This window comes from Pocillopora verrucosa, chromosome 1 (genome assembly GCF_036669915.1).
Source record: "Pocillopora verrucosa isolate sample1 chromosome 1, ASM3666991v2, whole genome shotgun sequence".
NCBI lineage: Eukaryota > Metazoa > Cnidaria > Anthozoa > Scleractinia > Pocilloporidae > Pocillopora > Pocillopora verrucosa.
In genome coordinates, this window is record NC_089312.1 from 30,089,658 (window position 1) to 30,115,662 (window position 26,005).

Below are 26,005 nucleotides of genomic sequence, written 5' to 3' on the forward strand. Positions count from 1 at the left end.
TGGCCACTCAGCCCACCTGACCCTAAGAAATTTTAGAACGTTTCCCAATTCAAGTTTCATTTAGCGTCAAACATAGTGAAATAATTCTACGCTGCAATAAGACACGTAAAGAATCATAAGAATATTTAAATACAGAATATGTAGAGAGCTAGGAGCAAGGTGCTCGAAATTTCTACGTCCCCTCACCTCCCCCGATTGTAACAATCGTCGCGGATGATATCCTTATTCATCACGTAGAGCTGTCAGTGATATGCTCATTGCTGTTTTGTGGTCAGAATGGGAGGAACAGATTTAAAAACGAAACATTATTCCGTAAATCCATCCGTAGAGTTAGAATAGCGGTGTTTTCAGTCAGCTGAATTTTTCGGTTGGTAAGCGTTCAGCGATGTCGATTGTTCTGCTGGCGCCCTGAACACGTTTCCATGGAACTTATGAGAACCACTGATCTTGTACCTGACCTGTGCACCCGGTCAGTCACTTATAAAAGACGCTGCGAAACATACGAAAATGCTTCCATCGATAACAAATGGACAATTCAGAATTGGTTCAAGTCCCATTCACGGTTTAAATGGTGTTCATGGAATTAGAATTTTAAACAACTCAAAGGCAAAGGACGAAGAAAGAAACTGTCCGAGTTTACCGCTCATTTCCGAGGGTTCCTTTACCTCGCTCGTCAGCAGGAGATCGGGGAAAACTTCTCCAAATGGTAAAGGATCAAAAAAAGGCAATGACCAGGCAAGTGAATTAGTTTTTACTAAAGAAAAATCGCGCACAACACTTATCTCTAAGTAATCCATTTCCTGCATGCTTAGTTTGTTTAAGAGATGAATACGCTCTTTGTTGATATTTCATGAAGGCATGCCGTGTTTATTTTGAAACTAATTATAAATATTTGGAAAGTGGAATTTCTGTATGGATAAACTTAAGCTAACGAAAGGAGATATTACGGAATTGTCTCAATCTAATCTGTCATTCCTAATTTCAAGGCGATGTAGGTAGGCTGATTTCAATAGATCGAATTATTTTGATTTGGCGTGACGCGAATTTGTGATTTGTTTGTGTTAAGGTAACAGAATATTTGATCATAAGTTTAATTACTTTCGGAGAGGTGTCCATACTGTCCGATTTCAGACGCCGTGGAAATAAATTTCTTCATGCCCATGCTGTAGTTCATGAAATGAAGAAATTCTAAACCGAGAGCGAATCTTGTTAGGAAAATTGCAGTCATGTAGAAAATTTATGTTGAAAGCGTCTTGCTTGCATTAGCAAATCTGGATACTTGGGCAGAAAATATGATCTTTTCAACAGATTGAGTCTAACAAATGTAAAAAACAGTATTATAAGGCAAAAATTACCTTTGAAGCAGAAGTTGTATCCGCTTAAATAAGAGATGGGGTTTTAGGGTGTAAGGTTGTTGGGTGTGCTGGCATTTATACCGCGAAGTCACCAAATGTGTGAGCCTACAGTGTAGTTTACTAACAGAAGCTGGTTTACTTGGCCAAGAGGACTATCATGGCATCATTACTTGAGAAACCAAGCTGACATAAGAGTAGAAAAGTTCACAATTGTGGAAAAACACAACAATCAACTCTTTGTTAACCCTCTCACTCCCAAGATCTGATTGTGAATTCTCCCATCTAGCTGCATTACCTTGTAAATTGGTTACAAGAATTTGGTGATCAATCAGGGTCATGAATTCTACCTGATAAGTTTGAGTATTCTCATTACCTGTTTGCTGGATAATGTGTAGATTTTATAGGGAGAAGTTATGTGTTAATCACCTCTAGGTCAGTTGAAGGGTCAACTAATATTACTGCCCTTAGTGCAGGAAAAAGTTTTCATGATGGTTTCTTAAAAGGAAATAAAGTTAGTGCAAAAAGCAAAAAAATTGTTTACATTATATCTGGCAATTATTGCTATTACTTTGTATCTGCATTAATTTGCTTCACATTTGGGAAAAAAATCACACAATGATGAAACTTTGCAATTGAATGTCCATTGAGTCAGCTTGTTTAAATGTCAGTATTCCAGCATTTTAAAAATTATGAATAAATCTCGCATGAAAGAACACTGTTGGTATTCAAGGAATGAGCTTAACTCTAGGTACTCATTTCAAAATGGAGATTTAGGTTGTTGTTGGAATTTTAGGTGAGATAGATATTAAGACAGTTATGATGATATCTGTTACTGCTTTGGTTAAGTTCAACATAATTAATAATTGAATATCTTTTCTTTTTGAAAAGGGACTCAGTTCTAATGGAGGAATTGAAAGGTCAGTCTAGAACAAGTAACCATTAGGTATCTTTGAATATCACTGGTCATTACCTTTGGAATGACAGCGTCATTGATAATTTGGCTCATAATGTTGTAAATCACAAAAAAACATTCACTTTGTTTCAAAGCAGGCATGGTTTTGTGAATATACTGTGAAATGTGTCAATCCATGCTGAATAACAATAAATTTCTTCAGAATACAGCCTCTATCCTGGAAACAAACTTTGTGATTTTGCAAATTCTTGGCTGTTCTCAAATAAGTGTCCTTTGTCCACATTATAATGCCACCTTACGGTATCCAGTCACCTCGCCACCAAGCAGACTCGCCACCAGCGAACTCGCCACCAAGGAACGATCTCGCCACCAATGTACTCGCCACCAAGCGAAGTCTTCTCGCCACCAACCACCAATAAAGAGATTAGTCGAGGACAGTAGGATGTTCGGCTGATAAGTCTGTACTCAAACTTTATAAACGTATGTTGTCGAAAGCACGTTCGAAACCGATAAGTTTGTTCGCTTGTCTGTACTCAAACTTTAGAAATGTATGTTGTCGATAGCACGTTCGAAACCGAAGTAAGTTTTTATTCCTCGCATCGAGTTTTGCAATTTCTCCTTGCTTACGTGCAAAAGACAAACGCGATACGTTTTGATTTCAATGAGTTAGGAACGGAACACATCTAACACGTCGCTGAAGGTCATAATTTAAATACAGACAAGCGCACAAACCTATCGGCCGATTTGAATTGTGCTCGTTCGAACATCCTACTCTCCTTGACTACTTTATTCTAGTTTATCTCTTTATTGATGGTTGGTGGCGAGAAGACTTCGCTTGGTGGCGAGTACGTTGGTGGCGAGATCGTTCCTTGGTGGCGAGTTCGCTGGTGGCGAGTCTCCCTGGTGGCGAGGTGACTGGTAACCCACCTTACAAGTATGACTCAAGCACAACTTTTGAAAGAAAGTTGCTTGAGTTTTTACTTGTTCTTAAGATATGGTACAAAGGTGTAACAATTTTACTTTTAGTTTGTTTGATATTCTTTTAATAGATCTTTTTCTTTTTAATAGTGGATCGAGTGAGTTGAAAATGAAACAGTTACAGCTTGATTGTGAATTTAAAAATGCTGAACGTGGCGGGTTCCCTCAAGGGCTTAAACCTCGCCTTGCTGTAAGTTGCAACAATCATTACTGTAACATTATTGTTGCAATAAGACTTAAATGTTTTCAGTATCATCCCCAACTGAAGAATTTTCTGGCTACTGCCCAGACTTTTGTGGCTAAATTTCAGTGGTGTGAGATGTACTTTTTGGTTACTGTGCACCATTCCCCTTTCAACCAAAACATTGTCTTGCACTTGGAGGAAAGTATCTTGTGAATATTGCGTTCTTTTTTCAATCATTATGTCACCCTGCCAACTGAAAAAGTACTCCTGTAAGTTTGTTCTCTCAAATATTTATTTTATATCCTTTTTTTAATTGACCAGACCTCAAGTCGAGTCTCACACCTACCAACAATGGGATTTCACATGTAAGTGAGAGGAGACAGAAAATGTTAAAAGGTTATTAGCTACATGTATACAGACAAATAAAATTGGTCTGATTGTTAATAATGGAAATTGACTGCAATAACCAAAGGGTAAAAATTTAAGAATTTGTTCATGCTTAGCATGCGTATATAGAGTTTAATAATAGATGCACATGGGAAGTTTGGAGAGCACGAAAAATGCGTAAGAGTAGCTCGAGGTGCAGCTGAGAGCAACTCTAGCTTTTTGAGTGCTCTCCAAACTTCTCAAGTGCATCAATAACTCAATATATGCACAGCTAAAAGCATAAGAAAATTCTTTTATAACAGAGCAACAACAAGGATCTGCGTAAAGAAGCCTTTTATTGTGATAGAGTGCAAAATTCTCACAACACACACAAAAAAAAGTAAACAAACGTCCCTATTGGCTGGTCAAAAACATGCCACATTTTATACTTTGGTTTGAGTGAGAACATTTAATCCAGTTAACTGATAACTGTGGATGAAAAGTTCAAGTTTGAGGGGAAAATGGAGAAAATCAAACCCAAATGTCATAAAGTGTCACTAACAAATGCTCTCGTCATCTTATTTATGCACAGGCAGCGTAAATAAAGATTTTGTTCATAGCAGCTCAATAGGATTTATATAGGGCAAGCACGTGTGCTATGTTATAATAGTCCAGTTTTCCCCAAAGCAGATGTAAATTAATTGACTGGTAGCTTTTACATTTTTGCAGTGAGTAAATTTTAAAGATGCTGACCATTTTCTTTTTTAATCTTATACCCTTTCTTAAATTTCAGGACGAGCATCTCTGAAAGATTCATACATCATCAATCAGTGGGTCAACCTGTGGAAAATTTACATAACAGGAGACAACTGGTAAATTAATATAATTCATAGATATCATCATTGCTCCAAATAGAGTCACCAACTTATTGTGGTTGGTTAGTTGCATGCCTCATTGAGTCCCCCCCCCCCTCCCCTCCAGGGCTATGTTGAATAAAGTCTGGTACTCTTGGACCCTTGCTAATTACAAACAGAGACTAGACAAGGAGCGAAATCTGAGATTAGAGAAATAATATTCAATGTATTGGGGCAATGCAAGAGGAAAAGGTTAAACATTGCTTGCTCAATTGTGCATTTTAAATCACGAGTTTTGATACTTTGATATGCTGTAGACAACAGATGACAACACCAACAAGAAAGGCTATCCAATGGCACCTGGTGGATCAACTGTTATTGGCACTAGGTCAGTTCTGGTTTTTCACACAGAATTCACTTTTCAGAAAGACCCTAAAAAATTGTAGCAAAGACAAAAGGATCTTCTAAAATACCTCCATCTCTTACAGTAAACCTTTCTTATCTGTAAGAGATTTTCAACAATATTTTAGTTCTGGTAAAGATATTTTAATACTTTTTGCAGACTGCAATAGTGGTGAATTCCTTTAGGATCTTGAAAGAAATGGTAAATCTCTCATGATCCTCATTAATGTACCCAAACTCTTGAAGTTTTCATCTCCAGCCAAAACTAGGTTGTTAAAACTGTCATCTTCATCATTAACTTTGTACATGTCTTATTTTTGAGTTAAGAACAGCACCAAAAGTTACTCAAAACTTACTAAAATATTGAATAAATGATGATTGAACATTTATTTATATAAATGTTGCTCTGCTATCTGGGTGAGAAGTTTCTAAAATTGTATATCATTCAGTCCCAGAGCTGTTTTTATGCTCAGTAATCTGCATTGATTTATTTTTATTGATTTTACCTCTGTTTTCAGATATAGGATGCCATCAGTAGGAAATGCTGTTTCTCCAACTAAAGATGTATCTGTGGCCTTATCATCAAATCTGTCTGAACTTGCCTCCCCCCGTAAAATACACAAAAGAGGTGTTAGTAAACCTAAAGAATTAGAAATACACTCACGATCATGTTCTTGTCGACGTCACACACAAGAGAGAGATCAAAAGGCGACCCTTAAATCAAAATCTTTAGATAGTTTGAGAAAAGAGGTAAGTTTCATATGTATGGTTAGGTATAAACATTCTTGATGTTTAATTCTGCTTTTCAGTATTTTTATAATTTTTTAAGAAATGTCTTTTTACAGTTATTTGTAATTGAGTAAAGCTTTTATCACAGCGTTAACAGATTGATTTTGACAAGTGTTCCTGTTTTTGCTCAGCGATTGAACAAAGTTGAAAGAAAGGAAGGTCTTAACAATAAAAAAACAGTAAAACCAACCGACAGGCCTCCTCCAAAGAAGCAGCAAATGCCCAATGGTATGAAAGTCATGAGTATTCTTATTTTGTAACATCATATGCTGTACAGTATGTGAAGGTAGAGTCTGAGACTACAAGCCATGTGGCCTGTCTTGCGAGACCGGTTTCTTGAACATAAAGTGCACAGGAATATTGTTTTATAGTTGAATGTCCCAATTATTTGCTGCCAGGCAAATTCAAGAAGATCTTAATGTGAATAACTTGTTCACTGATTGCATCATGAACATTGTGAAAGGAAGTGTGACTGAAATGTGAAAGCACTGGACTCAAAATTGGCTTATTCCAGGTTAAAAAACTGCTTCAACCAGTATTTGGTCCTTGTAGTCTTGGGTTCCACCACTTGCCTGAGTTTCCTTCCACCAGTTGGAGAACTTGTTAAACATTTTTCTTTAAATGTGAATTATTTGTTTAAGGATTCTTGAGTAAAGAGCTTGAATACCAACTGGAGTAGCTTAGTGCATTTCCGCAATGAAATATGACAATAACGTAATCTATGGTCCATAGCAGGCTATCCTGTCAGCAGTTGTTCAGGTTTTCCTGACATGTTGTTTTTACCCATTTGTAATCCAGGGCCTAGTTATTCAACAGCCAATAAGTGCTACCCTTAGGTCAAATTTCAATGCAGGTTTCTTTATTTCCTTTAAAAGCTTGTTCAGGGTGTTTTCTCTATTCTCCTTGGAGCATCCAATCACAACATTGTAGACAAAAAAATTATGCTGGATTTTCTTTTAAAGCTTTTAGATCTAAAATCAAATTTGCACTAATCTTGGGCTATCTTAACCCATCTTTGAACAACCTGGTCCAGGGTGGAGAGAGGCATTTTGTGTATTTAGTGTCTTGATCAAGAACATGTTGGTGTATGGGATATGTTTTGTTGTTAAATACTTAGACTTTCATTCAATAAAACAAGCACTTTGATTGGTTGATTCTTTGTCACGTGCCTCTGATCAAATTAAAATGTATCCCGACCGGGATATAATTGCACTGTTGTTGCTGCATGCAGAATACAACAGCACATGATTGTTTAAGGGAAGGTCTAAATATATAACAAAGCACTTAATGTGTGGTCACAAGGGAAACTGGTTAGTTTTGTTTTCTTTCAAGTCCTGATGTTTCCTGAGATGAAGTCGAGGGAAACATCAGGACTCCAGGGAAAACAAAAGTAACTGTTTCCCTCAGGACCATATATTAGGTGTATATTTTTTGCCTCACTTGGTACTTGTTTTATCTTCAGTATTAGATGTTCCACAGTCAAGGAGAAAGGTGATGTATTTTCTTCTTGTCTTCTTTTAAATTGCTAAAACATGTTTTAATTCATTGAGCAAAAAAGTTTCAGGTAGTTTAGAGGCTACAACAACAGCAGTAAGAAGTGATACCTGATTTAACCATTTAATTTCTTTAAACAATGATTGTATCTCAATGCAGTTTAGCTTGACATCAAGGGCTCTTGTTTCCCTAAACCTGTCACTCCCTAATCTCATTATTGTAGTAATTCTCCTTACTGTCTGCCATATAATTCTTGTAATGTTAGTTCTGAGAATTTGGTATTGGATCCCCTTACTAGATATTGTAGCGGTGTTGTATGGAGAATTTCTGTCTTGGTCTTAGTTACTCATGGAAGGTAAAGGGTTGAAAATTGTTTCTTTGCTTGTTTGTTTTATTAGTAATGAAACATTCAATTTTTTTTTGCTTTTTATAGAGTAAGAGGGCAAATGTACTTGTATCAGACAGCTTCTTTAATCTCCCTGACTACCAAAAACGAGTTAAGAAGTCTACATCCAAACTGACTGGTCAGACAAACCTTAAATCCCTAATGAAAGTGAAGGAAGTCAACAGGACAGAACCAGTACCCAGAGTTGACATTGCAACCGAAGAACACTTAGAGGAGTTGATGATTTATGTCGAAAATTTTGATGAAGACCATGGTAATAAAAGGGAAAAAGAAGATGTTGTTGAGCAGATGGATTTAGAATATTCAAAAGACGAGAGGTTTGTTACAAACCAAGGTCAAGGTTAATAATGGCATTGTTTATCAAGAAACTTGTTATTTCTGAATAGGATGTGGGCTTCAAGGCCGTAAGAATGAGTTTATACCAGTGATATAAAAAAGAAAGAAAACTTTATGGCAGAATTAGAGGGGAGGGGATGTGAATCATTTTTCTTCTTGTTCCTGTGTGTGTTTGATATCCAGGAAAGTTTTCCAGTTCTTTATTTTTTTTATGAATCGAGCTCATCTTCAACTGGTTTAAGTTGTGTTTTTTTGTGTTATAGGGAACTCAAAGAACAGTCCAGTAGATTAGACGTCACATCTGCGGCCTCCTTAACTGTGTGTGAGCCACAACGATCAGTCACACCCAGGCTTTTAAAGGTTGGGATATGATGGTGATAGAACAGTTTTTTATTGCGTTTTGTTGAACCAAAATTAAAGCTTTTAAAATGGCTAATCGGAGCTAAGGAGTATGATCCATGTTTCTGAAACCCTATGAAGCGCTCATACAAAAAATTGTTTTTCATCAATATTGAGAACATTTCCTTTTAAATTTAAATGCACAATTCGACTAGGGTGTAAGAACAATTCAGTTTTGCTTTCAGAGAAGTCACGCCCTCCATCTCGCGTGTCTCTTCTTACGTGTGTTAAAGGGGTTAGTTGCGTTGCCGAGCGGCTGGTACGCATCACTTAAACCAGTTAAGCGTGAACGGTATTAGGTCTTGTTATTTTTAAAGTTGTTTGCTTATTTTTATTTAACCCGTCCTACTAAATGCCGCAGGTTTCGTCAGATCAACAAAAGGATCTTTCCACCTTATCTGCAATTTTCAAAAAGTTGGACACTGATTGTGATGGGTTAGTGATTTTTAAATGCGTTTATGGTATGACGTAAGGGGTGAAAGGACTGCTGTGGTCCTTTCTGCTCTATGTATCGGTTTCATGTAGTTTTGATCTTTCTGGGGGGGTGAGGGGGGGGGTGGAGGGTGCAGTGGCGATGAGTACATCTAAGGACTGTGGAGTATGTTTTGTGACGGTTAAACACATTTGGTGACGGTCAAGTGAGTCAATTGACAGTTAGATACGTCTAGTGACGATCAAACGCGACGTTCAGTGAAGGTGAAGTGCACTTAGAGGGGGATGTTTTGTGATGGATGGGGCTGAATTATGACTGACATGCAAGACGGTTGGGATGTCAGATGTAGTGACGTATTATAGACTAGTGATGGCTGGCGTGGCATGAGTACGTCAAAGGATGAAAGGGAAATATCTCTTTTTATTATTTTTGTTTTCGTTTTGATATCTACAGTTAATGGCTTATCAATCAGGTTAGCTCTTTTTACCTGACTTTTTTAACGGATTTTTGTTACTAGACACTTATCTTTTGCTGAACTGAAGAAAAGCCTTCCACCGCACGTAACAAGAAAACAAGTCAGCTACCTGAAAAAGGTAAACATCGGCTATGTATTTGGTAAATAGCCTAACTCATTCACCACTCACCCCCCCCCCCCCCCCAGAGATTATCGGTGGAAATGTTATTATCTCTGGTTTCTGTTGTTGTTATTGTTGCTTAAAATCCTGTCTATATTCCAGATTTACGACATAGCTTGTGAGAGTACTTACTTTGGTTTGGAGGAGTTCACAGCCACTCATCAGATGTGCGATCTTTTAGCCAAATCAAGGTGAAGTCAACTTTACTCTTACTGATGAAAAGGTTTCGATACGAGTGCATTCACATTGGCAAGCTATTCTTGACAACTTCTCGCGGCTTCAACAATTTACCTTGATACCGTGTGTCAAATTGCTTTCTTTTTTTTGTCCCTCAGTTCTGCTGTCTCAAATGCACTCAACAGCCTGGATTATTCCTCAGTGGACTTCTGGCTTAGCACTTTCATGGTAATGAATGAAACTGTCTGAATTATTGAAAAGCTTAACGTTTTATCTCGCATGATGGTAGCTCATATTCCTCGCTCGCTTGTTTCTAAGAGTAAATGAGTGAACGTTACTGGATATCAATACATGTACATTTTATGCATCAATAAAAGACCTGTGTAATTTATAGGACGACTTTATCAGCTTGTTAATAGATTAACTCAAATCCTCCGACCGTGATTCCAAGAGCGATTCCCGCCATTCGTGAGGAAGGAAACTACATAAGCCATGCAAGGTGTTGAAGATTTTTGAAAACGGCCGGAATTCAGCCTACCTTATGTTCAGTTTCTATGCTAAAGAGACACGTTCTTTGACTTATTTTAGCTCCTTTGTAGTCGTTTAGTCCCGCCACATAACACGCTCTCTCCATCACGTGACAAGGGCGTCACAAGCATCGGTAATAGCGGGATGAATGTTCAATTCTAGGAATGTTTCTTTTCCTCAAAGAACACGAGCTTTTTTTTCAGTACTCGATGAAAACAGATTGAAGTCGTGAAAAGCACGAACCGTGTCACTAAACATAAACCAGACATAAGATATTTCCCTTTTTTCCAGGAATCTTTCTGCAAAGTTGACAAAAAGCAGAGTGGAACCATAGATATGCAGTCTTTTGAGGTAATTATCTTGTGACCTACAAAAAACCGAGACTAAATTTGCGAAAGTTGTTCTTGTTCATTTTACGCCATGTAATGTTTTTTTTATAGAACATGCTGGCCTCTCTTATCAACGTTCATCCGGACTCCTTTATTCTGCAGAGGATTCTTAGTACTGTAAATAAGGTAAGCTCTGTTCTTTTTGTTATTCTGCCAAAGTATCAGCAACCTAAGTGTTTTATTAAGTCAGATACACAGAAAGCTTTGTTGTTCATGGTTAGTCGTCGTACATGTATTTACAGCCTGAATCGGTTCATTTTTGTGATTCGAAGCCTTGTAACCACCTACTCTATTTCGCTCTCGAGTGAGTTTTCAGTGGAATCGTATTTGATAAATTTATTCAAATCTACCACCTTATCGGGCAATAGAAAGTGAAGAAATACTATCAACAGGAATAGTAGGCATTATTTAACAACAACAACAACAACAAAAACTACGGGGAATAAACGCCGAAAAGGGAAGACGCGAACGGAACACTAGAACCCATGCGAGGCGCCCACCCTTGTTCCAGGCAGCTATTTTATGGGGACAAGCAATAAATGAGGGCGAGCCAGAAAAACGTTCATGCCAACCTTTGTTCTGATTGCTCGCTGGAATTAGTTTGGTTTTGATTTTTCGGCTATCAGTTGAAACTGTCCTGTATCAGGTAGGCTACTCACATGATTTTTCTGTTCTTCGTCTCTATGTTCAGACCAAACATGATACCATTAGTGGCGTGGAATTACTGACATACATTCCGTACTTTATGACTGCCGCACCAAAAGACACCTAGTTCAACGCGGCTGAATGCAAATGCAGTTATACTACTGAAAGCGAGACTATGTCACAGTGCATCGATTCATTTATGGTATCGTGCGCTTTTCACTATTTATCGTTGTGATTGGCATATGAATGTCATCTGCTGGGATGTGCAAATTCCTCGTCAAATCTGTACGGTGTGTGGGCGTGGCTCAAAAGACTATCAGCTGTCATACAGGTCATCAACTTGGAAAACCCAACCTTGATGAGGGACAAAGAATCAAGATGGTATAACAACCCTTTTACGCTGTGAAAATAGAAATTTTAAATGGATTCAGACTTCTCAGAAACGATCGTGATGAGTCGTAGTTCCAGGGTTACCCACATAATAGTTGGGCTGGCAACGTTTTTTCTTCATGTACAAGATTATAGTGCTACAATGGAAATTAAAGGATATCACGCACAATTATTTTATTACTGTACAGAGTTTATCAATAAAAGATGTTTAAATTTTTTGTGCTGAACTGAAATAATTTAATTGTGGTTATTTGATCGATAGGTAAAAGTGAATTCTGAAAGAAGGAAGTAAATCTCTCTCCTGGAAACTTGATAAGAAATTACAGTGGTTGAATTTTTTTGCCATCATTCTGAGTTGGGTCAGGCTGCCCAAAGAATTATCTTAAATATCGCAGTGAATGCTTCGAACCAAAGGAAACATGGATCAATATCAGTATCTGGGCAACTGCCCACCTACCCCTCCCCTAACTCAACAACAGTCAATTGATAGCAAGTTAGGGTTAATGTTGGGTTAGGGGAGGGGTAGGTGGGCAGTTGCCCAAATACTGATATTGATCCGGAAACATGAAGAACACAAGCGAAAAAGTCCAGTCATCAGTTATTCATGATACAACGAAGTTGTCCTTGATTGTTATGCTGTCTTTATTTTCCGATGGAAGACTGTTGCCTTGTCTCTTTGAAGAACAAGGAGTTATGACTTGAAAACGGTTCGTATGCCTTGATGTTGTAGGCAGCGGCGAAGAACCTCTGATACACCCTTTATGTAAGGGAGAACGGCAGTAGATTAAAATTCCTGTGCGGGTGTTTTGTTGGCTGTTACCCTTGTTGTCTTTGCGAGTTTTCGTACAAATGAAGAAGGATATCTATTAGAAACAAGTACTGATGACAAGTGTTTCTTTTTCTCAGAGATATCTGACGGTTTCGTTGTGAGGTGTTTGGCTCGGTCGTATAGACACTTAACAATACCACGCTTCACTGACTGAGGGTGGTGTAAATCATAGGCTAGGTACTGGTCAGTATGGGTGGGCTTTCTGTAGACAGTGGTAGTGAGAAGACCGCCTGGGTTCCTTGTAACTGTTGTGTTGATTGGTGTTATCTTTCTTGATTTCCATGGTAAAGCGAATAGTAGGCTGTTGACTGTTTAGATGTTGCAAAAAGCCGTTGACATGGTCCCGGTCTGAGACTGTGAAAGTGTCATCTACATATCCTTTCCAGATCTTAGGTTTGCAAGTCGCATTTGCTATCGCCTGTTCTTCAAATTCTTCCATGTAGATGTTAGCTACAACCGCAGCAACAAGGCTTCCAGTGGCTGCTCCGTTTTCTTCTGGAAATATGTCGATCGTAAGACCAAATTCAAGTTTGTGCGATAAACAAGATCGCTGCCGTTCTCTAGTTTTCGTAATGCGGCTTGAACTGTAGCCTCGATCGGTACGTTTGTAACAACGATTCTATGTCAAAAGATACCATGACCTCGTTATCATTTACTTTCTCGTGACTAACAACTGAGTGGTCTGACTTGCCTGTCAAGGGGGACAGGATATTGGCCAGGTATGTCGACAAATCGTAAGCAAAGGTGTTAATACATGATACAATTGGTCTTTGTGGTGTTTTGGGCTTGTATATCTTAGGTAAGCCGTAGATCCTAGCTGTTTGTGCCTAGGTTTGATCTTGCTGTAGATGGTTTCTGATAGATGTCCACTTCGTTTCAAGCTGAGAAGCTTGTCAGTGAGTTTACGGCTTAGCCGGTCTGCTGGATCTTTGAAACTTATCCTCTTTATTCTTTCGTTAACAAATAGAGAAGCCTTGACTTTGCTCTGTTCTGTTGTAAAGCACGCAGAAAGCGGTTAGAGTGCTCTAGCCGCTTCCTGTATGCTTTAAAACAGAACAGAGCACAGTCAAGGCTTTTCTGTTTGTTTTATAATAAAGAATCCGTTAAATTCCCCACGCATTACTTTCAATTTTCAAAACAAATTTTAATTCTAAAGAGAACAACGGTGTCGTCAGCATTCTCTTTGCTCTCATAAGGCACGCTACAATAAGACAATCAGAATCCCTGTTCCCACGTTACAATAAGCCAATAAGGCTTCTCTATTTGTTTTATAATAAAGAATCCGTTAAATTCCTCAAGAATTACTTTCAATCTTCAAAACAAACTTTATTTCCAAAGTGAACAACAGTGTCGTTAGCATGCTCTATACTCTGTAAAGCACGCTACAATAAGCCAATCAGAATCCCTGTTAGAATGGTTCAAATAATCTGATTGACTGTACAAGACTAAAGTTGTCAAAAATGTCAAACCATCAAAGTTCATATTCTGCAATATTTGACAAACTAAAATAGTTCGGCATGTCGAATTGAACACTTTTGCCTGAAGTTTTTTCGTTTCTAATACAGAATCTGACAGTGAAATGTTCAGTGAAATTCGGCCCAATCGTGGCTCACAAAAATACGCAAGTTATTTCACATGACAAGTAGGAAACAAACTGTTCAAGGCGAGTGTTTTATGAATGAACAGTCGAATTCACTAGGACATGAAGATCGCTCGGAATGACAGTGCTGTAAAACTCGGCTGCAGTGATTGGCTTTCCAATCAACGCATCGGAAAGGTTATCAGAGCAAGCTCTTATTTTTCCACTCGAAGGGTAGTCGATTTAGTTCCTGAGGCTTGCTCCACTGCGATGACCGATGATCGCCATGATGAGCTAGCCGCGATAGACCTCAGCATGATCGCAGTCGCTCCGACACCGTCATGATTAGTATGAATTTTAACAGTTATGCCAGGTTATATTTTTCATCATTCCTGTTTTTTTCTGTTTTTGTTTTTTTTATACACTATACAAGTGTTAGCTGTGTTTGATTTTTATTACCGTACGTAAACTTGCAATCTAACTGAGCGTGAAAACCTTTAAAACTCGGACTGTCCATTTTGTTTTATCTTTGAGGATGTTTGTCTCTGCTCACGTAACAGTAACGTAAATTACTGCACCTGGCATTTCTGCAAACCTTTGCTCGCTTGTTTATGAATTTCACTTTCAATTGACGAAAGAAAAGCTAGAAAGAAGTCCCGGAAAAGGTCGGACATAGTTCAATTTGGCAGATGGCGTGACAGTTTTAGCTCAGTTCTATGCTTTATACTCTCATAGAGCACGCTCTTTTTTTTTAGAAACTTATACTTAGCCACTTTATTCTTTCGTAGAAATTAGGAAGTGCTGACACAGACTAAACTTATGCAAATGCATTTCAAAATCTTATTAAGCACCAACACACAATATATTTTCACTCACCGTCTACTGTTTTAAAAGTGTTGATCTAAGTTTAAACGTCAGGCCTGAGTTTCTGCTTTTGGGGAGTGAAAAACGGCAGACGCATAAATATATCAATTTCAGTATCTGGGCAACTTCCCACCTACCCCTCCCCTAACCCAACATTAACCTTAACTTGTTGTCAATTGACTGTTATTGAGATAAGGGAGGGGTAGGTGGGCGGTTGCCCAGATACTGATATTGATCCTATATTTTTACCTTCAAGGTTTTTCACTTTCGATATTCGACGTGCTCTTCCGCTCTGGTATTCTTCGAATACCGACAGTTGAAATTCCATTTTTCATACGTTTCCATTTTTCCTATAGAAACACTTGACGATAATATTGAATGGTGAAAAAAGTCAAGTTGCTGAGCCCTTTCGTTTTGATCAGTATGAAGGATGACACAGGTTATATTCAGATAATTGAGAATAACAGGGGAGAAGAAGCGACCTTACGATTTCGCTGCCGTCAAGATTTTTTCAAGGTTGGCGTTACGTTAACATATTTCGGCTTTATTTTATGGCGTTTTATCAGCTTAGTCCTGTACAGCATTCACGCTACAGATTGCTTCTTCCGGGAGAAGCTTGCAAGTTATCGCTGCAAAAACTTCACGATATTTTCTCACGCAAAGGAACTGGAGATAAGTTGGCAGATGTCTTCGTTTATCAACACTGTACTTGTTATTCTTGTCCTACGAAAGGTGCCAGACTTTGAAGGGTATATTTCTGCTCTTCGAAACAACTCGAAGCATGCCCGGTTCTGGTCGCTTTTCGCTCAGTTAATGGTTGCTGTTGGTTACAACATCATCGTCATCTGCACAGAAACATCAAGTGTAAGTTTAATTATTGAAGTTATGTTCATTCTCGGAGAGATTGCGACGACCCTGGTAGTGTATCTGTGGAATACTGTACCCGCACCGTGGAAGGAATCCAGAGACAAAGTAAAGAATTTGGCATACTCACTCACTCTGCTTTTGTTTATCCTGGAGAACTTATATCTTTTCGTGTTGATTTCCACGCAAGCAGCTTTCCAAGTAACCGGTGTGAATGACTTTCATCGAACCCCGTCCGCCCTTCAGGCAGTTACTATTGTGGTCAATGCTGCAGAAGCCACCTTTTATTACGCCATGATGAAATTCTTTTGGAACAAATGGTTTGATGACCGAAGAAATCTTCTGATCAATGATAATGTTTGAGTACTGCATTTGCATCGTTCACGGGTGGTTGATGTTATAAATAAAAGCGATCTAATGCAGTTGGTCGACAAAACAATAAATAAGGCGCGATTTATGAGCTGAGCTTTTCATGGGCCAAACTTAATTAGAATCTGAACCGACTAAGAGATTATAAACCAGTTTACAATCTCTCGCAACCGACTCAAATCGAAAATAAGGGGGGACCTGTTGCCGGATTCAGAAGCCGACGTTAATTACCTGTTAAATTCCTTCAAAATACGTTATAATAACTTATGCATTTGGTTCGATTCTTTACAACCGTTCAACAGTTAACATTCCCGACCAAGCCAGAACGGAAGAACGGCCGAGCCGTTCGAAATTGAGGTAGCCATTCTCAATTGACTCAGAAGCCGAACTCGTTCTCTATACAATAGAATACAATATGCATATGTATATACATAAAATATTTGCGTGTCATTTGCATTGGTATGCGGACAAACTGTTGCGTTTGATAATATGGACGAGGTTGTTCATGATTAAATATCAAAGGACCTAGGACGCTTCCTTGTGGAATTCCTGCCACAATTCCTTGCCAGTTTGAGAACTGATCCTCTAATCTAACTCGTTGACGTAGATTTGTAAGATAATCCTTGATAAGCTCGGAGGTGTTGTCGTCAGTGCCGTTAAGCCCTGAACTTTTCCACTTTTAAGTAACGTGGCAGAGTGTCAAACGCCTTAGATGGGGCCATTGATACAAGGCCGATAACATTGTGATTCTCCAACGTTTTTTTCAGTCAACTTTATTCTTAATGATGAAAAGGTTTCGATTCGACTGGACTCACAGCTTTTCTTGAACAATTTACCTTGAGACCGTATGTCAAATTGCTTTCTTTTTTTTCCTCTTAGTTCTGTTGTCTCAAATGCACTCAACAGCCTGGATTACTCCTCAGTGGTCTTCTGGCTTAGCACTTCATGGTAATGAATAAAGCTGTCTGAATTATTGAAAAGCTTAGTGTTTTATCTCGCGCGACGGTATCTCATATTCCTCGCTCGCTTGTTTCTAAGAGTTAACGAGTGAACGTTATTGGATATCAATGCATGTACATTTTATGCGTCATTATAAAATGTTCAGAGAAATGCGCGTGGCGTGATTGGTGAGAACGAGGTCATTATATTTCCATAAAGCACGCACCTTATGTCACACGAGTGCACTGAAGAGATATAATGCACGCAGCCTAAGTCATCGGTACGATCGCACTCGGCGCGTGTTCTATTTCTTTAATAAAAGACCTGAGTAATTTGTAAGGTGATTTTATCTGCTTGTTAAAAGATTAACTTAAATCCTCCGACCGTGATTCTAAGCCGCCTCAAGGTAGATTATGAAAGCGCAAATTGAAACCTATTCTGAGCCAGGAATAGTTAAGTCAAGAGGAAATGTACAAACAGAATGGTGAACCAGCTATTGAATCTATTACCGACCTAGCAGAGGGAAGAACTCATGTGTCTCCTTCACTTGCAAACGCGCTTAGTCGTACTCCAACTTATTGTCATCAAGGAACACCAACAGAGAATGAAAAAATTCTAAAGCTACAAAATGACCTAGCCCTAGTGCAAGACGTTTTGCGGTGGAAACCTAGAGAAAGACATGATCGTTTCAATGAAAGATATTAAAATTAAGGGCAAAATGAAATAAGCTTTATTTAGTCAAAACATGGAAAAAACTCCCAAAGATAAATTAATGTGCAGAGAACAGTGAGGAAAATTTGTCTGATAACACCTTTTGCAATGTTGAAAATCAACTAAATTCAAAATATATGAATAATCACATAAAACTACTGCAATCAGGGCCATTCAACAGAAGATATATCATGTTCAAATAAACAAATCAAGTAAAAATGAGAACAAATTGAAAATGGTTAGATTATTTCTTGCTTTCTCAGCAAGAAACTAAAGCTTAGATCCATAACTTTCAAAAGTGAAATGAAACAAAAAGTTAATGCCCAATGCCATGGTCAGAGCAATTACACAGTTTCATTATTTTTTTGACTCTGGAAAAATTCATTCACTAACCAAAACTTTAAGGGAAAGTTGAAAAACATACCTCAATCGAACTTCCGTCCTTATAGCAGGTAATTTAGTGTTAACAACTGGGTTGAAAACGTAAATTAGCCACCGTAAAGGGTAAAAAAGCTGACGTTTCGAGCGTTAGCCCTTCGTCAGAGCGATTAGATTTTGATTTTGATAATTTTGTTTTTCAGTCAGACCATAATAAATTTGGATCTTCTGATTCATCGAACGACCAGTCTTTCTGAAACATTTCATTTCGAAGTTTTTCACGATCAAAATTTCGAAAATTTCTGTAAGAGATGGGAAGTATGGTAAATCAGAGGATAGTCTTCGATAAACATAGACGACGCTATGATCACTGATGGCAATGTTGGAGACTTCGGAACAGCCTACCCTGTCTGTATAATTTGTATAGATCAAATCAATTAGTGTAGATGAGAATTTTGTAACACGCGTTGGTTCATTTATTAGCTGTTTGAGCCCATATAAAATAAACAGCGAACATTTCGGATTGGGTACGAAAATCTTTAATTTCCGAAATGGTCGCCATGTTGTGACGTCACATAGTTATCCCGGACTGTCCATTCGTAAGGAAGGAAACTAGACGAGCCGTATGTGGAACTACTGACATACATTCCGTACTTTAAGACTGCCGCACCAAAAGACACTTAGCTCAACGCGGCTGAATGCAAATGCAGTTATACTACTGAAAGCGAGATGTCACAGTGCATCAATTCATTTATGGTATCGTGCGCTTTTCACTATTTATCGTTGTGATTGGCATATGTATGTCACCTGCTGGGGTGTGCAAATTCCTCGTCAAATCTGTACGGTATGTGGGCGTGGCTCAAAAGACTATCAGCTGTCATACAGGTCATCAACTTGGAAAACCCAACCTTGATGAGGGACAAAGAATCAAGATGGTATAACAACCCTTTCGCGCAGTGAAAATAGAGATTTCAAATGCATTCCGTCTTCACAGAAACGATCGTGATGAATCGTAGTTATAGGGTTACCCACAAAATGGATGGGCTAGCAACGTTTTTTTTCATGTACAAGATTATACTGCGACAGTGGAAATTAAAGGATATTACGCAAAATTATTTTATTATATTGCGGAGTTTATCAATAAAAGATGTTTAAAATATTTGTACCGAACTTAAATAATTTAATTGTGGTTATTTGATCGATAGGTAAAAGTGAATTCTGAAAGAAGGAAGTCTCTCTCCTGGAAACTTGACAAGAAATTACAGTGGTTGAAACTTTTTTGCCTTGCGAATATCACATCATTTTGAGTAGGGTCAGGCTACTCAAAGAATTATCTTAAGTATCGTAGTGACTGCTTCGAACCAAAGGAAACATTAAGAAGAACACAAACGACAAAAGTCCAGTCATCAGTTATTTATGATACAACGAAGTTGTCCATGATTGTTATGCTGTCTTTATTTTCCGATGGAAGACTGTTGCCTTGTCTCTTTGAAGTACAAGGAGTCATGAAAAGTAATGGATTACCTTTAATACACGGACCTAGCCCATAAAATGTCTCAAGCTCATCTTTTGCCGACTCGAGCACAGGGTTCTTCTCCCTTACTAGTAAGCGTACGTACCGGTTTGATTTTAAAACCAAACTCAGCTTACATACACTCATGAATAGAGGGGGTAAGTTTCTAAACAAACTATGGTGCTGCGTCGGTGGGAGAGTGAAACAGGGTAATTTAGCGTTTTATTACACCCATTTTGAAATCACTGGTGGTTCCTGTAATCTGATTGGCTCTAATTGATGCGATTTATTCACGAAGCGCACCATTTTTTTCTTTAAATCGCATCTTTTTCCCAGCCAACGAGAAGGCTACACTAAAAACAAAACAACCAATCAGATTGTAAGGCTTGTTTAAATTAACCGATCAAATTGCAGGAAAATGAAAGACAAGGAGTATCATGTGGCAAATTTTGCAACTTTTGTTTCTCAACTCTTACTTCCCCCCCCCCCCCCAAAATGGACATGAATTTAATTTCAGACCGGCTCAGTACTGCATCATTAAAATATTTGAACTAACCAAGTCCTGTATTTGGGCGATTTCAAAATGAATGTAATAAAGTGGTAATTGAACCTCGTGCCGTGCAATTTTGGTCTGAAATCATACTTTTGAAATCACGCGTATGATTTCAGCCCAAATTGCACTCCACTCAGTGCAATTACCATTATATATCAACTGAATTGATAACGTAAATTGGCCACCAAAAAGAGTCAATTAAAAGCTGATCTTTCGAGCGTTAGCCCTTCGTCAGTCGCTGACGAAGAGCCAACTCTCGAAACGTCAGCTTTTAAACTCTTAACGGTAGCCAATTTACGTTATCAACTCAGTTGATGATACTTAATTACCCTTAGCATGTCCGCTTTACCTATCTGAGAATTTTATTTTTAGTATGGACAGAGCATTTTTTATTTTTCTACATAATCACATGTTAGTGTTATGACTCCCGAGCGAATCATCAGGTGTGATATTGTAATAAAATATGTGTTTATTGTTCATCGTGGTGTAAGATAGGAGATGAACTTTGATCGTTTGTCACACGATAGAGTCACTTTTGAACTCACGTCAGCTTTTAAGCTCGTAACGGTGGCCAATTTACGCTATCAACCCAGTTGATAATACTTAATTACCCTTACATACACTCAGATTCATTTTCACATGTTTCCTGATCCTCGTTTAATATGGTGGCAAATACATTTTGACTAATAAAAAAATCAAGTTACAAGTTCCCAATGTAAAACCCTGGCTTCGATCTAAATTTTCGTTCCGTGCTAAACTTTTTTCTTCTTCCCTAATTAATTGTACCGATGAACAATGTGCAGCTGTAGCGAGTTTTATTTTTTGTCCATTAAAAACTGCAGATTGTTAGCTGCTAAGTATGTTCTCTTTAACTATCTGAGAATTTTATTTCAAGTATGAGCAGAGGATAACTCCCTAGAGAATCATCAGGTGTGATATTGTAATGAAATATGTGTTAACGGAAGATTAGACACCGGACGAAAGTTCTTAAATTCTTCAGGATCTAAGTTAGATTTCTCTAAAAGTGGAGTAATCATAGCGCACTTAAGTGCATTAGGCATAAAAGCCCCTCTAAAGAACGATTCGCTATGTTGGTAATTACTGGCAACAAAGTTAGCAAGCATTTCATTAAGACAGATGCTATAACCGCAGAAACAGGCCTCCCCATAGCTGCTCCGTCTTCCTGTTCATAAATCGACCCGTTGTATTTGAAATGTGTTGATCTTAAGACGAAATTCAAGAGGTCGGCAATTTGTGTAGGTGTTAAGTTTGTGTGGTTAGAAAGATCGCTGTCGTTCTCCAGTTTTCGTAATGTGGTTTGAACTGCACCCTCGATCGGTACGTTCGTAAACAACGATTCTACGTCAAAAGATACCATGACCTCGTTATCATGTACTTTCTCGTGACTGATAGTTGACACGAAGTGCGTAGAGTTAATAACTGAGTAGTCTGTCTTGCCTGTCAAGGGGGACAGGATATTGGCTAGGTATGCCGACAGATCGTAAGCAAAGGTGTCATATGATACAATTGGTTTTAACAGTGTGTTGGGCTTATGTATCTTAGGTAAGCCTTAGATCCTAGGTGGCTGTTTGTGCTTAGGTTTGACCTTGTTGTAGATGGTTTCTGATAGATGTCCACTTCGTTTCAAGCTGAGAAGTTTGTCAGCGAGTCTACGGCTCAGCCGGTCTGTTGGATCTTTGAAACTTATCCTCTTTATTCTTTGGTATAAATTAGAAAATTGCTGACACAGGGTATTTTTTAGAAACTTACCCTCTTCATTCTTTCGTATACATTAGAGAAGTGCTGACGTAACGCTGTTTTGTTTGAGAAACTTATACTTAGCCACTTTATTCTTTCGTAGAAATTAGGAAGTGTTTACACAGACTAACCTTTATGCAAATGCACTTCAAAATCTTACTAAGTACCAACACACAATTTATTTTCACTCGCCGTCTACTATTTTAAAAGTGTTGATCTATGTGTAAACGTCAGGCCTGAGTTTCAGTTTTTGGGGAGTGAAAAACGGCAGGCGCATACTGAAACTATTTTTACCTTCAAGTTACTGCACTTTCAATATTCGACGTGCTCTTCCGCTCTGGTATTCCTTAAATGCCGATAGTTGAAATTCCATTTTTCATACGTTTCCATTTTTCCTATAGAAACACTTGACGATAATATTGAATGGTGAAAAAAGTCAAGTTGCTGAGCCCTTTCGTTTTGATCAGTATGAAGGATGACACAGGTTATATTCAGATAGATGAGAATAACAGGAGAGAGGAAGCGACCTTACGATTTCGCTGCCGTCAAGATTTTTTCAAGGTTGGCGTTACGTTAACATATTTCGGCTTTATTTTATGGCGTTTTATCAGCTTAGTCCTGTACAGCATTCACGCTACAGATTGCTTCTTCCGGGAGAAGCTTGCAAGTTATCGCTGCAAAAACTTCACGATATTTTCTCACGCAAAGGAACTGGAGATAAGTTGGCAGATGTCTTCGTTTATCAACACTGTACTTGTTATTCTTGTGCTACGAAAGGTGCCAAACTACTGATGAAGGATATCTTTCTGCTCTTCGAAACAACTCGAAGCATGCCCGGTTCTGGTCGCTTTTCGCTCAGTTAATGATCGCTGTCGGTTACAACATCATCGTCATCTGCACAGAAACATCTGGTGTAAGTTTAATTATTGAAGTTATGTTCATTTTTGGAGAAATTGCGACGACCCTGGTAGTGTATCTGTGGAATACTGTACCCGCACCGTGGAAGGAACCGAGAGACAAAGTAAAGAATTTGGCATACTCACTCACTCTGCTTTTGTTTATCCTGGAGAACTGATATCTTTTCGTGTTGATTTCCACGCAAGCAGCTTTCCAAATAACAGGTGTGGATGACTTTCATCGAACCCCGTCCGCCCTTCAGGCAGTTACTATTGTGGTCAATGCTGCAGAAGCCACCTTTTATTACGCCATGATGAAATTCTTTTGGAACAAATGGTTTGATGATCGAAGAAATATTTTGATCAATGACAATGTTTAAGAACTCCATTTGCATCGTTCACGGGTGGTTGACGCTATGAATAAAAGTCTAATGCAGTTGGTCGACAAAACAATAAAAAAGGCGCGATTTATGAGCCGAGCTTTTCATAGGCCGAACTTGATTAGAATCTGAACCACTAAGAGATCATAATCCAGTTTACAATCTCTTGGAACTGACTCAAATCGAAAAAAGGAGGTCTGTAGATTCAGAAGCTGACATTTATTACCTGTTATGGCCATTCTCAAAACGGCTTTGGTTCGGTACATGGAAAGTGCGGCGTCTAAATCTGGAGGCGTTTTACAACCGTTCAAGAGTTAACATTCTCGGCCAAGCCAGAACGGAAGAACGACTGAGCCGTTCCAAATTGAGGTAGCCATTCTGAATTGACTCAGAAGCGTTCTCACCACGGCAAACAACAATCATATGTATATCTATACAATACGTGCTTGTTGTCTCCATAGGCAGACAAACTACTGTGTTTGATGACATGGACGTGATCGTTCATGAATATATTAAATATCAAAGGACCTAGGACGCTTGCTTGTGGAATTCCTGCCGCAATTCCTTGCCAGTTTGAGAACTGATCTTCTAATCTAACTTGTTGAAGTAGATTTGTAAGGTAATCCTTTATGAGCTCGAAGGTGTTGTCGTCGGCGCCGTTAAGCCCTAAACTTTTCCACTTTTAAGTCATGTGGTAGAGTATCAAACGCCTTAGATAGGACCATTGATACGAGGCTGATAACACTGTGATTCTCCGACTCTTTTTTCCACTGCTCCGTGAGGCTGAGGAGGACAGTGTCAGATCCATGGGATTTCCGATGTGCGATCACATATTCTTGAAAAATGTCTCCAAAATTAGCCCTGATTCTCAAGGGGACTTAAGTTTCAAACACTATAGAAAGGGACGGCAAGATTGTTAAGGGTCTGTACTTTGTTTTGATGAGGCGACGGTCTCTCTTGAAAACAGGAGAAATTTCCCTTGTTTCCATTTCTGAGGTATTCTTGAGCAATCTAGGATAACAATTGAATTGTTTGCTAAAGGGGTGACATAGGAACTCAGCGCCCGCGGATTCTTTGATTGCTCTCGGTGGGAAACGATCACAACCTTTACTTTCACTGACATTATTATTTCATTACCTCGTTTACCACTATGAGATTAGTTTTGATTGAAAACAATGCAGGTGTACGTGCCATACTGGTATATTGTTCTTCATGATCGAATCTGATGAAGAATACATGTTATCAGTCAAGTTATTAGCTTGGGGTTATAAAAGGTTCGGGCTGTCTAAACTGAGCTGAGGTTGCAATGTAATTGAGTGGTAGATTTAGTAAACTGAGCCTTTCCCTGTTGACTCGTGACTTACTTTGGTTTTTACAGTCGAAGCTGTTCTGATTGAGAGGCACCGTATTAAGCGGTGGGTAGTAAAAGTCTCGAAAATTTCCTCCTTAATCACTGTATTTTCCATCTCTTCTAAGTGGTCACCTCTATGAAGCAGGGGGTTGCCCTTTACTGAGTCTCAACGGCCTGTTTGTACTGTCTTCCACCTGTATTGAACGGTCACCTAAGCGGAACCACTCGCACAAAACTAAAAATAAGTCTTTCAAGTGAAATTTAAACCATGTTTCTCTCCCGAAATCAACGTCAGTAGTATTTTTGAGCGAGGTTTTGTTCATTAACTGGTCAATTATGGCAAAAAAACCGCGTTTTTTACAAGACCCCCATTGCGTGGAACCTGTAGTAAGCAGTCACCGTTTGAGCCTGCTTAATTTACGTTCGACTGTTCTTGAATATAGAGCAAGACTGTAAGAAAAGTTCGGATGTCAATGTTAAAGATCTGAGAGGACTATCAGTATAGGTAGCAAGACGTTTTGACAAGCTTTTTGGCGCTAATAGTTATTTGCAAATACATGCCGTTTAATAAAAACATCTCATGTTCTGAGATGAAAAATCAGCCATAATAATTTTTTTTCCGAATATATCTACATAAATATTGAGTCAGCTATATTAAACACGAGCAAAACTTCAGCTTGTTGGATACATGTTCCGAAAAAAAACCGAAGTTTCCGAGACCTTCTCGTGTAGTTCGGAGAAATGTGTAAAATTTTCGTTGGGATTTACCAGTCAACAACATCGACCGATGAATGTTAACTCGAGTGCCATGCTCTTAACTCTTTATTTGCGTGTCAGTTTTCAAAACCAATTCAGATTACATACACTCAGATTCATTTACACTTTTCCTGATCTTCGTTTAGTGATGGCGTACTCATTTGGCGAGTGAAATCATATCAAGGTATGAGTTTCCTCCGTAAATCCTGGCTGTGATCATCTAAACTTTATTTCCGCTTTATGCTTTTTCTTCCTTCCCATTTAATTGCGTTGATGAAAAACGGACTGCCGTAACTTTAATCATCACATGAATTTTTTAGAATGAGTTGCAGTTTTTATCCAGTTTTATCAAATGAAACATTAGATGCATCGAAACTTATAAAACGTTAATAAACTAATCGCGGATTGTTAGCTGATAAGTATGTCCGGTTAAGAATTTCCTTTTTGCGTGAGCAGAGGTTATTTTATTTGGTATTTACAACGTCATGACTCTGAGAGAATTTTCCAAGATTACCATCGAAATCTTATATCAATTTAATAAGCGAGAGAAATGGATCCTCTTACTAAACTTGCTTGCCGAGGCGTGACGAGA

At 38.5% G+C, this 26,005-nt stretch overlaps 2 protein-coding genes and 1 pseudogene across 3 annotated transcripts; all 3 read left to right on the forward strand.

The window, feature by feature from the left end:
* The first annotated feature begins 256 nt into the window (after positions 1–256).
* On the forward strand, positions 257–11,885 carry LOC131788152 (uncharacterized). Of its 2 annotated transcripts, none has more exons than XM_066164010.1 (18): positions 257–735; positions 2,244–2,272; positions 3,337–3,436; positions 3,752–3,795; positions 4,590–4,668; positions 4,968–5,038; positions 5,571–5,802; positions 5,973–6,069; positions 7,304–7,332; positions 7,769–8,058; positions 8,341–8,437; positions 8,838–8,911; positions 9,427–9,502; positions 9,647–9,735; positions 9,880–9,949; positions 10,541–10,600; positions 10,690–10,764; positions 11,330–11,885. In XM_066164010.1, the coding sequence occupies exons 1-18, from the start codon at positions 508–510 to the stop codon at positions 11,408–11,410; spliced, it is 1,821 nt and encodes a 606-aa protein (XP_066020107.1). In that variant the 5' UTR covers positions 257–507; the 3' UTR covers positions 11,411–11,885. The 2 variants fall into 2 exon arrangements, with proteins under 2 accessions (XP_066020107.1, XP_066020108.1); XM_066164011.1 differs by having other exon boundaries at positions 7,310–7,332.
* A 3,296-nt stretch (positions 11,886–15,181) lies between these two features.
* LOC131788155 (uncharacterized) lies at positions 15,182–17,121 on the forward strand. Its single transcript, XM_059105223.2, has one exon. It carries the CDS (start codon positions 15,324–15,326, stop codon positions 16,170–16,172), a length of 849 nt encoding a protein of 282 aa, XP_058961206.2. The 5' UTR covers positions 15,182–15,323; the 3' UTR covers positions 16,173–17,121.
* A 4,948-nt stretch (positions 17,122–22,069) lies between these two features.
* On the forward strand, positions 22,070–24,658 carry LOC131788154 (uncharacterized; annotated as a pseudogene).
* The last annotated feature ends 1,347 nt before the right edge of the window (positions 24,659–26,005 follow it).